At 58.8% G+C, this 13,391-nt stretch overlaps 1 protein-coding gene across 1 annotated transcript; it reads left to right on the forward strand.

The window, feature by feature from the left end:
* Positions 1 to 5,249: 5,249 nt before the first annotated feature.
* NHLH1 (nescient helix-loop-helix 1) lies at positions 5,250 to 9,170 on the forward strand. Its single transcript, XM_019433228.2, has 2 exons — positions 5,250 to 5,577; positions 8,554 to 9,170. The coding sequence occupies exon 2, from the start codon at positions 8,726 to 8,728 to the stop codon at positions 9,125 to 9,127; it is 402 nt and encodes a 133-aa protein (XP_019288773.1). The 5' UTR covers positions 5,250 to 5,577; positions 8,554 to 8,725; the 3' UTR covers positions 9,128 to 9,170.
* Positions 9,171 to 13,391: the final 4,221 nt, after the last annotated feature.

Consider the following 13,391-nt stretch of genomic DNA (forward strand, 5'->3'; position numbering starts at 1 on the left):
GACCCACTGGGGCCGGCTGGCTGGCTGAGACCCCCTGGGCCACAGACTTTAGCTTCTCAGCCTGTCTCCCCACTCCCCCTCCCTGGTCTGGGTGGGCCTTGCTCTGAGATGTGTCACTTCCCACAAGGCTCCCCCCTCCCCACTACTACCTGGCCCCCCCCCCCCCCCCCCCCGGGACCCAGCCTGTCCCTACCTCTTGTCCCTACCTCAGCCTTGTCCCTACCTCGCACCTCAGCACGGAAGGCTTTCCTGTCAGCCGGTGTTTCTCCTCCAGCCTCTCTGAGTGAAGGGTCTTCTGGGCCCCACATCTGGGTCGCTGCTCCCAAAGGCACATCCTGGGAGGAGACATTTTCATCCGGAGTCTGGCGTTCTGTACCAAGGCCTCACCCTACTCAGCAGGACTCTGTCTCCACATGGAACCATATAAGACCTTAGAAATGATATGTAGGGTCTAACTCATCGCTAGGGGAAACCGTAGCCCAGAGGAGTGAGTGGCTTGCCCAAGGTCGCAGCAAATTAGCGCTGAGCTGAGACCAGAACATGTCTCATATCCACGCTGGCTGCCACGGCAGCAATAAACGTTTATTGAGCGTGGCTGTGGGCAAGGCGCTCTGTCCTGGCATCAGAAAAGGTTATGATGAGATGCTGTGCCTTCCCTTAGAGACTTGGGATCCGGAGTCAAGATGGCAGGATGGGACACGAGCAGGATAAGTAAGCAGGCGGGGCCGCATATGCTCCACGCAAAGTCAGCGCAAGGAACAGGTTCTACCTGAGCCCAGAGGACACAAGGTTGGCTCTGGGCGGGGCCGGTTAGTGCGGAAAGAGCTCAGGATCAGGGATCGTCCGGTGTCACGAATGGCGTGTGCGGCTTGGGAAAGGGCATCCAGCTCTGGGCCCTGGTGGCGTCCGTGTGATGCAGGGTCAGGCAGCGGGGGGGGTGGATTAAAAGGTGGATCAATTCTTGAACTTTTTGTTTGTTTACTTATTTATTTTGAGAGGGAGAAAAAGAGTGAGAGAACGCGAGTGGAGGGGGAGGAGCAGAGAGAGAATCCCAAGCGGGCTCCGTGCTGTCAGCAAGAGCTCGATGTGGGGCTCGAACTCATGACCCTCGAAATCATGACCCAAGCCGAACCCAACCGACTGAGCCCCCCCCAGGAGTCCAATTCTTAAACTTTTTAAGGTAGTTTGAAAGTTTTCCTTCCAGAGAGGGAGGCCGGAGGGGCCCTTATTCCTGTAATTCAGCATCCCGTCCTAAGACAGAGCCTGGCAGGCCTCTCGGAAGTTGGGCCTGCAGAGCAGAGCCCCTTAAAGATCGGGGTCCAGATGGGCCGCAGGTCGGATTTTTATTCCTCCCTGAATCCACACGCAGAAGGGGCCCTCCCAGTCCTGCGGTGGAGACGGGCAGCCGTAGCCCAGTCCCCAAATAGGGAAAACATGGGGAGGAGTGCGGGGGCCATCTCAGGAGGCCTGAGAGATGACGCAACTGTGAGCAACTCTCCAGGCTCTGGCTCCGGAGCGGGGGCTGGGACCCTGGGGTCCCCTTCCGCCCACACCTCGACTGAGGCCTTGGCAAAAGTGCGGGGACCGAAGGGGAAAGGGGGATGAAAGGGGGCATCGTGAAAAGAAGAAACTAGTATAGAGAAACAGGAAGTAGGGAGGAAAGGAAGTGGCAGACAGGAGCCCAGGAGCCCGAGAGGAGAGGAACCCAGGGGGGGAAAGGCCGATGGCGGGCGTGGCCGGGAGGGAGTGGGCCCGGGGCTGCTGGTGACAGATGGGTGGACACAAAGAGGAGACAGATGGATGGGGGAGGGAGGAGGGAGGCTGGAGGGGCAGTGGTTGGAGGCCTTAATGAGATTGGAGCTGGGCTCGGGGCTGAGGAGAGGTGAGTGGAGAGGAAAGAAGAAAGGCCAGGCCGCCTCAGGAGACAAAGGCGACAAGGCCTGGGGGCCGGGGCGGGAGAGGGCTCTGGAGGGGCCGCTGGGGGAGGGGGGGGGGCGGGGGTTCCAGCCCCGGCTGGCAGCAGAGAGAGTGACAGATTGCGTGGCTTGCCACAGTGGAGACCCGCTGTCACCTTCTAGAGGCACAGAGAGGGAGACCCAGAAAGACGGACTGACACGCACGGTGTGGAGGCAGACAAGGAGACAGAAGAAAATCCACGAGGAGCTGCGGCCTCCCGGCCACGCCACGGCTCCTGCTCGGGCTCCCCCCCCCCCGCCCCCCGCCCGCTTGCTCCTGCGACCCAGGACCCAGGACGAGGGCCGGTCTCTCACCGAGGATGACACCCCCACCCGGGCGGGGGCCACTCCAGGGAAAGGGTCAGGCAGCGCGGCACCGCGAGGGTTAACGCCGGCTGCTCGCCCTGCCAGCCGCCTGCCTGGTCGGGTCCCCAGGGCTCCCCGCATATGTCACCCCCTCTCCTGCCAAGCCCACTGCTTCCCAGCTCCTCCAGGCCCTCCCCCACCCTCAAGGACTAGGCCCCGGCCCCCGTGTCTTCCCTACACTCCAACCTCCCATCCGGCAGTCTACTTCCAATCTACCTCCAAGGCCAGGCCGTGTAGACCTGAAAAGCGGGCGGGCGACCACCCGAGAAAGTGAACGCCTATAAAATGCAAAATAAAGACAAACCAAACCATAGAGCCTGCTCCTCCCCCACCCCCAGGGCCTGCTCTTCCTGCCCTTGTTATGGCAGACACACACACACACACACACACACACACACACACACAGCTCCCTGGGGGTTCTCCTTCCCCCAGGCTGGGGCTGCTGGCAACCTGCGCTGACCTCAGAGCGCTCCCTGCTCCCTCGACCACGACCACCGGTCCCAGGGTGATAGAGGCAGAGGAGAAGCAGGAGGTCCCAGGGCACGCTCTCACCCTGCTCACCATCAAACCCCAGTTCAGTTCGTGGGGACAGCTCGGGCTGGGTATGTCAAGGATGGAATCCCAGGACTGAATTATCAGAGCCCGAACGCCTACAAGCAGGGAGGCTGGGGACAGGGACCCCCCTGTTCCCCCTCCCCCCCACCCCGTTCCTTCCTGCCTTCCCCACCCCCACCCCAGGGCCCTTCTCCTTCTGTTTCCCCCCATGTCTCCCCCTTTGGGATCCCAGCCTCCAGGCTGCAGTCGCCCGTCCCTCGTCCCCTTGTCCCTCGAGTTGTGTCTATCCTGTCTCCGGCCTTGTCTCCCTGTCTGCCCCAGTTTTTTGCTTCCTCACCACTGTGTGCTCTCTGCCTCCCCCAAGTCTGTGTCTCCGCCCTGTCTTGGGGCCTCCCTCAGGCCTCTCCAGTACCACGCGGTACCTCCCCTGAATTCCGGTGTCTCTCCAGATCCGTGTTTCTCCCAGGCCTGGTCTCCCTCCCCAGCTCCCCTTCCCCAGTCTCCCCCACGTCCCCTCCCACATATGTTGCGTCTCTGAGCCTCCACAACCTGGCAACTCCTCTCGTCCTCTCTCACCCCTCTGTCTCCCCGTGACTGTGCCTGCCCCCCTGTCTGTTACCCACCCACAGCGCTCTCCCCCCTCGTCCATTTCCTCTGTCTGGCTCCCCACATCTCCCCCTGTCTCCCCCTCCTCTCCACCCCGCACTGGTCTCCATCTCTCCTCTCCCCAAGGCACTGTCTCCTGGGTCTCTCGGTCTCCCAATTTCTTGGACAGGGTGGAGGGCAGGAGCGTGGGGGCGGTAGAATTGCTGTTGCTGGGGGCTCATTAGGTGGAGATTGGTTTTTAATCAGCACCATGGCAATGATGATGCAAGAACTGAGATGCCACCTGGTCCCCTGCCCCCCAGCCCCCCTCCTCAAGCCTCCTTTCCCCTCCAGCTCAGCCCATCTGCTGGCGCCTGGGCACCTGTCTGGGCCTGCCCAGGTGGGAGTTGGCACCTCCCAGACCTGGCGGGGGGGTGGTGGGGGAGCTTGGGGAGGAATCATAGGACTCCCCTTAGGGAGGAAAAGCCCAGAAAAGTTTGATCAGCAACAGGGAAACGGCGAATGCCTCCGACAACCCCCGCAGCTGGGGCTTGCTCCAAGGAAGGTCCAGACCCTTCCATGCAATAGCTCACTTAATCTCCATGGCAACCTAAGAAGCAGCTCTAATGAACCCCATTTTGCAGAAAAGGACCCTGGAGGCTCAAGAGGTTAGGTTACTTGTCCAAGGTCACCAGACGCCAGGACTTTCTTCACCGTAAGACACTGTCTCTGGAGCGCTCCGGGTTCATTCTGGATACTCACGAAGGCTCAGTGACGACACCCAACAGCTGCGTGGAGTCCCAGCTCCTGCCACCCTTCACCACACACGCACACGCACACACACACACACACACACGCACTCAGACACGCGTGCACGTGCACACACAGGCCGGAGGCAGCTGAGCTACTGAGGTGAACTTAATCAATGCCTGTTTGCATATAATTCTGTATCTGATTTTCTTACTGCTCATTTGCTGCCCTGGCACACTCCAAGCCTGCCCGGGCCGCCCTGACTTCTCCCACATCCTTCCAACCCTCGTCCTTCCTCTTCCTTCAACCCGGCCTTTCCTCCTACGAGCCCAGAATTCCCAGCGGGTCAGCTTGGAAAAACTCCCTGTGGGCTCTGTGTCAGGAATCTGACCCCGCTCCTCCCCACCACGAGGTAGATGGGAGGTCGAGGGCTGGGTAAGAGGGCATGGGGTGACTAAGTCCCAGGGCCACACGGGAGCCACGGGCAGCCTGTCGAGGGGTCCTGTGGGCACCAGCTTTAGGAAGGATGAGAGCTTGTCGAGGACCAGGACTCTCAGGTCTTCTTTGAGGACCTAGGGTTTCCCTGTTGGTACCTTGGATAGCCTTCTTCCCAGGGGAAAGGAAACAGGGGAAGGGGCTGTCAAAGTCACGCTGGGACTCAGAATAGGACCATGGCACTTAAACCTGGCTTGCTGGGGGCCTCTGTCCCTGCCGCCTCTGGTGTGGAAGACCGAGGGGGTTCATCTGTGATCCTGCCCTGGCTCTCGCCCCAGCCCCACCCCTTCCCCAGCTCTCCATTTCTTGCTTATGAAATATGCATGGAGAACAGATGTCCCTGCTCCCCTACTCCCTGCCCCCCCCAGGGCCAGCCCCCACCCCCAGCTCCCGGGAGGTGGGGTGGGGGGTGTTCCCAGTTCTCTCTGCCAATGGCTGCCTGGCCTGGCTGTTTAATATTGATGAGGGGGGGGGAGCTGGGCCAGCCAATGGCGAGCTGGGGGTGTGTGTGTGTATCTCCATATATATATACATAGGGCTGGGCCAGCTCAGGTGTGTATGTGTCCGTGAGTGTGTGTGTGTGTATGTGTGTGTGCGTGTGTGTGTGTGTGCGCGTGTGTGTGTGAGTGCCAGTGGCTCCAGTCCCTGACCAAGCCCACCCCCTCCTCCTGGGCCCTATATTCCCACCATGTGTAGCCCTCTCATCTGCCCTGGAGCCTGTACAGCCACGCCACGCCGCCGTCCCCGAGAGCTCTAGAGAGCTGGTCACTAACTTTGCAGACGGATGAGCTCCCAGCAGCCAGAGGAGACCGGGGCTGTCAACGCTGCCCCCTGTCCTGCGAGCTCAGACCCCCTCGCAGGGTCTTCCTAGGTAAAGGGAGAACCGTGGGCTGGGGAGGGGTGGGTGTGTCCCTTGCACTCTGGCTCAGGTCCCCTCCCAGAGCCTTCCTCGAGTTCCTCTCTCTCGTGTGTCCCCACACCTCCCTCTCCTCCATTCCTGCCCCTGGACGCTTTGTGCCTGTCTGTTCTCGATCGGGTTGAGCATGGCGGAAGGGGGGGCAGGAGATGAGCATCCCACCCCAGATGCTTGGAGCTGCTGGCCTCCCTCATCCTCGGAGCCTGAAACTTTGGGACCAGAAGTGGATTTGGGGTGAGGACTTGTTGGGTACATGGAAGCCGCTGCCAGGGCCTGAGCCGGGGAAGACGGCGGGGCCAGGAGGTGGGACGGGGATCAGACTGGGAGCACACAGAGGGGAGGGGAAGGCACGGCACAGCGGTCGGGGGTGAAGGGACACAGGCAGAGGGAGAATCTGGTGGTGACAGATGTGCTGGGAGCCCCAGAGCCGAACTCCTGAAGCCCGGAGCTGGGGAGTGGGGACAGTAACCGTGTCCCGGGAGGGGCTGACTTCGGGGCCTCCCCCCCTGTTGCAATCCTCTCCTGTTCCTTTGGCCCCCGGGATGCGGAGCGCGTTCTGAATTTCAACACCAACCGCCTTCCGTTTTGTGTTGTGACGGCGTGTCTGTCAGATGTCGACTTACACTTACACCCATCACCCCCCAGCGCTTAGTAACTATTTGTCAACGACAGCGGGGTCGGGGGCAAGGCTGGGGGTCCATGAGGCCGGAGAACCGGGCTGGTAAGGAAGGGAAGATGGAGACTGAAAAGGAGCCTCAGTGCTTCTGTTTCTGGCCATTGAGTCCCACGAGCTCTGAGCAGAGTGGCCCTCTGTTCCCCCTCCACACTCGTCCTAAGCAGAGCCTCGCCCATACCTTTCCCTGCTGCCTCGCCCTGACCCCCTCTGGTCCCCGGGACAAGCAAACCTTAGCCAAGTCCCAGAACGGTGTCCAGGCACCCGCCCCCCCCCCCCCCCCCCGCAGGCCACATCTGAACTGATGGTGGGCTGGGGGAGGACTCGAAGCGGGACGCCGACTCTGGTCCCTTCCCGTCATCTTCTTTACAGAGTCACCAAAAGGGCCAGGGAATGGCAATGGTTGAGGGTGTTGAGGACAGAGCTAGAGGAAGGGGCTGGTCCCGAGCAGGGCAATCGTGGCCAGAAGGGACACTTCCGGACTCTAGTGGATGGGGCGGTAGGATCACGTGTCTGTGGTGGTCATGTTGGGGGTGGGGGGCCGGCAGGGACTGGGCTGGGACAGCTGTGCCGAGCTCCATATGTCCCAGTCCACTCTACAATGGGCAGTCTGCGTGCTTATCCCCTCCCCCCCCCCCAGAGGCAGCAGGACTGCAGCGGGGCCCTGGGGGGGGGGGGGTGGCTGATAGTGAGGCCAAGGCTCGCAGCTCTCCCATCACAACTGGGGAAGGTTTAGACTCACGGCCAACCTCTCTTGGCGCTGTGACTGCAGTCTCGCTTGTTTGTTTTTTTTTTTTTTCCCTTTCATTTTATTATTAAGCATTTTTGGTAAAAAATGGTAAAAAAACACGTAATATAAAAGCTACCATTTTTAGTTTACGGTTCAGTAGTATTAGGTGTATTCCCATGGTGGTGAAACAGATCTCCAAAACTTTTTCATCCTTCAAGTCTGAAACTCTACCCCCTTTCAACACCACCTCCCCTCCCCCCTCCTCCCCCTGCCCCTGGTAACTGCCATGCTACTTTCTGTGTCTATGAAGTTGACGACTTCGATTCCTCGTAGAAGTGGAATCGCTCAGTATTTACCTTTTTGTGACAGGCTCATTTCGTTTAGTAGGACGAGTTTCAAGTTTCATCAGTGCGGCAGCTTGCGATAGGATTTCCTTCCTTTTTAAGGCTGAATAATATTCCATTGAACGTATACGCCCCGTAATCCTCATCCATTCATCCGTCGATGGACATGTTGTTTCCACGTCTCGTGACTAGAGCTGCAGTCAACGTCCACATGCAGATATCTCTTCAAGATCCCGATTTCACTTCGTCTTTCGATATCTACTCAGAAGTGGAATGACTAGGTCATACGGCAGTCCTATGTTTAATTTTGAGGGGAACCTCCGTTAGGCGTTTCACAGTGGCCGCACCAGCTTACGGCCCCACCCCTCACCCCCGACAGGGCACAAGGGTCTCGATTTCTCCACATCCTCATCCACCCTTCTCATTTTCTGTTTTGTTTTCGTTTGATAGCAGCCATCCTAGGGGACACGAGGTGATAGCTCACCGTGGTTTTGATTTGCTTTTCTCTGGCGCTGAATGATGTGAGCATCTTTCCGTGTTTGTTGGCCATTTGTATACCAACTTTGGAGAAACGTCTGTTCAAGTCCTCTGCCCATTTTTTAATTGAGTGATCTGATGTTTTGTTCTTGCCAGAGTTCTTTATAATATTCTGGACACTCCCCCCTCATCAGAGATCCGATTTGCATGTATGTTCTCCGGTCTGCGGTCTGTTGCCTTTTCGCTCTTCTGATTGTGTCCTTTGACTTACGAAAGTTTGCAAGTTCGACGTGGTTCCATTTGTCCATCTTTGCCTTTGCTGCCTGTGCTTCTGGCATCATATCCAAGAAATCACTGCCAAGTCCGATGTCATAAAGCTTTCCCCTGTGTTTTCTTCTAGGAGCTGTCCAGTTTTAGGTCTTTAATCCCCTTGCTCGGTTTTATCCTGCCCCCACCCCCTCCTCATTTCTCCTCCTTCCTGTCGCTCACCCCCAGGATTCTCTTCCATTCTTACCACCTCTCCTCCTACCCCTTTACAGCGTCCACCTGCCTGTCTCTCCCCACGTTTCCGCCTTTCTTCCCCAACAACGTGTACAGGACCTCCCCGCTCCCAATCCTTCTCCAACCTTCCTCTTGCCCTCCCCGTCTCGGAGCTGTCTCCTTCCTCCTCCCTCTGCCCCCCCTCAACTTCCCCTTCTCTCCTCCAGGCTCCGGACTGGAACCCTGACCATGGGACCTTGAAGTGGCTCTCACCTCCTCAGCTCAGTGGCAGACCCCACTCCCCCAGGCCCTTCCTGCCCCTCCCACAACCAGCTTGGAGGCTCCCGGAGGGAGGGGTGGGGAGGGGATCCTGATCTCACCGGGCAGGGGGCCTCCATCATGATGCTCAACTCAGACGCGGTGGACCTCGACCTGCCTCCCACCCACTCCGAGACCGAGTCGGGCTTCAGCGACTGTGGGGGCGGGGCGGGCCCCGACGGGGCGGGGCCTGGGGGTCCCGGAGGAGGCCAGGCCCGGGGCCTGGAGCCCGGAGAGCCGGGTCGGAAAGACCTCCAGCACCTGAGCCGGGAGGAGCGGCGGCGGCGGCGCCGGGCCACGGCCAAGTACCGCACGGCCCACGCCACGCGGGAGCGAATCCGCGTGGAAGCCTTCAACCTGGCCTTCGCCGAGCTGCGCAAGCTGCTGCCCACGCTGCCCCCCGACAAGAAGCTGTCCAAGATCGAGATCCTGCGTCTGGCCATCTGCTACATCTCCTACCTGAACCACGTGCTGGACGTCTGACGGGGCTACCTCGGCCTGGCTGGGGTCCCCCCCGCCCCTCCCCCCCCCCCCAGCTCCCCGCAGGGCCCCCGGGGCGGGGGGGAGGGGCAGGGAGGCAGGGTGCCCTCCGGCTGGGTGGCTGGCTGGCTGGGGCTGGCTGGCTGGCGAGGGCCACCTTCTCCTGCCGACCCCCCCCACCCCCCACCCCAGGGCGATTCTCGTGCGCCTCCCACGGCTTGTGGTTGGGGCCCAGCTGGTTAGAAACGTTCGCCTGGGTGTTCGGTACCCAGTCCTTGCTGGCTTTCTTAGGCGGCCGCCCTTGGCCGCTCCCCCCTAGCTCTCTCCTGGGCCGCTGCCTCTTCTTCGCACCGTCCGCTTGCCTGTCCCTCCCCCTTGTTTCTGCCCCGCTTCCTCCGCTCTTCCAGGGCCACTCTTACGACCACATTTCTGGAGACCCCAGACCCCGTCTCTGTCTCCCATCCCTTTTCCAGCCTCGCCTGGCCTGGGGTGGGGAGGGGGCACCCATACAGGAAGGGGGAAGGCTGGGCTCCGAGTGGGGTGGGCTTCTACCCCAGAGATCTAACCCCGGGGACGCGGGGCCTCCGGAGATACTCCTGCCAAGGGGAATCTTGGCGGCCGAGAATGATGGGAAAACTCTCTTGCCCCTGAGCTTAGCACATGAAGACCTCGTATCGGACTTGGTAGTGAGTGCCTTGCCCTCTCTGAGCTATTTGGCCCCCTACCTGCGCCCTCCCGCCCACCGTCCCAATTTTCTCCCTCCCTGTGTGCAGCTAGAGAAAGGGAGACCCGGATCCTGGAGGAGGGGCTGAACCCCCAGAATCAGCAGAGGGCCCGGGGCGGTGGGTGAGCCAGATCCACATCTGCTTCCTCCACCCCAGCACGCTGGGAAAATGTGAAAACCCACAGCGCTTCCTGCCTCAGATGCAGGGGGGGTGGGGGGGAGGGAATGTTCTATTACTGCCCTCCAGAAATGCTCTGCCCTCTGGGACCTAGGGCCAGTTCGTTATATATATTTTTTCTCCTTCCTTAAGCTTGCCTTCGGCAAGGGAAGACACCCCCTCCCCATCCTGCTCCACCCACCCCCAGCAGGCTCTCCGCACCCCTTCGCACCCCCTCCAGTGTTACTGAGTGCAGCCCAGGGTCGGAATGAAGGGCCAGAGGGCCCGTGTAGAAGTGAGCTCACTGCCCTTCCCGTGCTCCCTCCTCCCCCACACCAGACTCCGTGCTCTACAAGGATATTATTTATTTACGTATTTATTTATTTATTCATCTATTTATTTACTTATTTATTTATAAATATTACTATTTATTGCCGAGTTGTGCACTTTGGGGTAGAGTGAGGGGGCTCCTGGCAGCCCCGGCCGGGTCTCTCTTGCTTCGTCCCTGGTTACTCCTTTCCCTTTCTTACTCCTCTGCAACCCCAGGTGTGTGTGGGCATCCTGTCTGCTCACCACACCCATATCCCTTCCTCAGATCCATCTGTCCAGACACCCCAGTCCTCTGGGATGGTGCCCTTCCCCCAGCTCCAGGGCTCCTGGACCCTTCCATAGTTCCCTTCACCCCCAGACAGTCCCGCCCCAGTCCTGCCTGCCTCTCTTCTCTCTCTAGCCCTCTCCCATGATCCTGATCCCCTCCAACAACGGGCCCCCAGGGTCTGTGTCCTGCATCCTGTATGTGATCCCCTCCCATTGCATTTCTGATTTCATACAAAAAGAAAAATTAAAGTGACCTCGTTCCAGCATCAGGTATGGCTGTGGATCATTCGATTGGGTTGGGAAGCTGGCCCGCAGGCTGTGAGAGGGTAGGCAGGGAAGGCCCTAGGCTTTGAAGGCTCTTCTGATGGGGCTATGAGAGCTCAGTGTGGTGGGTAAATGATGAGAGAGAGAAAAGGAGGGGCCGGAGTGACGGGTGCAGGGAAGGGTATAATACACAGGTCCCAGACCTCCCCACCTAAAGTCCCACGTACCTCCAACTTGGTATTTATTGAGCGATACTTTCTGACCCTTCTGATGTTGGGCTTCTGCTCCTGCTCTCTATGGGCTTGAGAAAGAGCTTGAGTTCCCACTGGAACCCAAGTAAAACGGGTCTGTGGTCCATGCTGCTGGGAAAAGCCATGACATGAAACCTGTCTGTCCTCATTATTGTCTCTGAGCTGGGTCAGTATTCGTTGCAATTTGTTCTTGGCCCACTTTGTGTTCCCCAACCTTTAAGATACGGGGAAGAACATAACGGAGGACCTGGGACTCAGAGACGGGTAAGGAAGGGGATAAAAAGGGGCTCTGAAGGAAATCAAAGGAATCCTGGAAAAGACCCTAAATCAACTCACAGATGAGGAAACTATGGCCCAGAGAGGAGGAGGGCCTTGCCCAAGGTCACACAGCGGGTCAGGGGCAGAAGCGAAGTTCAAACCCAGATTCTTTACGTCCAGTACTGCCAACACCCTGCTCCCCTGAAATGACTCGGCCTGACAGGTGGCCTTCTGTGGACCCCGTACTTTAATGAGACATTGATAAATTAGAGAGTATTCAGTTTTGTGCCCAAGAAGGCAAAAGGTCTGGAGACAACTTTGCAGAAAGAAAACCGCAAATAGGTGTCTCCACAAGAGTAGGTTAGGGGCAATCTGATCCCCAGCCTCAAATACGGAGAGAAGAAAGAACAACAGACATCCTGGGCGGCCCCAGGAAGCAGAATCAGGACCAGGAGGCGGAAGTTGCAGCAAACAGATTTTAACTCGAAGAAAAACCTTTCGACTCCCGGAGCTGTCCAGCAACGGAAGCGCCCGCCTCAGGAAGAGGCATCCGAAGTGGACGGCTGGAGAATGGACCCCAGACAGAAACCGGCGAGTACCTTCCTGCCCGGATGGAATATCGGCTAGGTAAACTCGGAGAGCCTTCCAAACGCGAGGTCGTCTGAGGAGTCTGAAGGCAAGCAGTGGGAGGGAAATGCTGAGACGCCTTCCGGTCTCTGAAGGTGCCGTTTTCATCCCTGACACCAGCCGCCAAGAGGAGTTTAAGCTACACTTAGGGAGAAGCCCCCACGCAGGAAGGAGATGACATCTTTCCTTCAACACTTGCATTGAAGAGAGAGAGAGGGAGTGAGAGAGAGAGAATCCCAAGCAAGCTCTGAGAACTGCCAGCACAGAGCCCTCCCACTTCAATGGGAGCAGAGACCTGAGCAGAGAGCAGGGAGGGCTGAGCAGAGAGCAGGGAGGGCTGAGCAGAGACCAGGCAGAATCTGAGGACTACACGGCAGGAGCTGGAAGAGAGCTTGGCAGTCACCGAATCCAACACCTTGTTTTATTTATTTATTTTTGTTTGTTTGTTTGAATATTTGTTTATTGTTTATTTACTCTTGAGAGAGAGAGAGAAAGAGCGCGAGCCGGGGAGGGGCAGAGAGAGAGGGAGACACAGCATCCGGAAGCAGGCTCCAGGCTCCGAGCTGTCAGCACAGAGCCCCGGACGCAGGGCTCGAACTCACAAACTGCGAGATCATGACCTGAGCCGAAGCCCGATACTTAACTGACTGAGCCATCCAGGTGCCCTTGTTCGTTTGTTTTTTTAAGTTTGTTTATTTATTTTGAGAGAGAGAGAGAGAGACTGAGTTGGGGAGGGGCAGAGAGAGAGAGGGAGAGAGAGAGAGAGAATCCCAAGCAAGCTCTGAGTACTGCCGGGCCCAAACTCATGAAACCGTGAGATCATGACCTGAGCTGAAACCAAGAATCAGATGCCTAACCGACTGAACCACCCCCCTCCCCGAGGCGCCCCCAACCGGCTTGTTTGAAAACCGGCTTGTTTTCAAAGCCGATAGGTAGGCCACCGTCCACAAGGGCCGTGTGACTCACCGGTGTTGGTGGACTGGGGTGAGAACCCGGGGTCTCCATTCCGGGCCCTGGTGCTTGGTGCCTTCCCCTGCCCAGCAGCCCCTGCGCTCAGAGCTGCCTGCCTCCCCCCTCATCACTGCCCTGCTGGAAAGCAGAAGGGGTTACTGGGCCCCTCCGCTCAGGGATCCCTCAGGGCCTGGGGGTGGGGGGAGGGGGCAGCCGCAGCTGTTGTGCCAGCTCCGAATTTCTTCAGATAATCAATTGGCCTCGCTGCGCTCTGCTCCAAGGACCAGGACCGAGGAGCTGGAGGCGGGGAGGGTGTGTGTGTGGGGGGGGGGGGTGGAGAGGGCAGGAGGCCAGGCGCTGGGAAAGGGGACCGTCTGGGAGACCGAAGCCCCCAGGCTCTGAGGGAAAGTGGGAGCCTGGGGCTAACACAGAGGGAGG

The sequence above is a fragment of the Panthera pardus genome, unplaced genomic scaffold (assembly GCF_024362965.1).
Source record: "Panthera pardus isolate Hobbes unplaced genomic scaffold, ASM2436296v1 HiC_scaffold_21, whole genome shotgun sequence".
Lineage (NCBI taxonomy): Eukaryota > Metazoa > Chordata > Mammalia > Carnivora > Felidae > Panthera > Panthera pardus.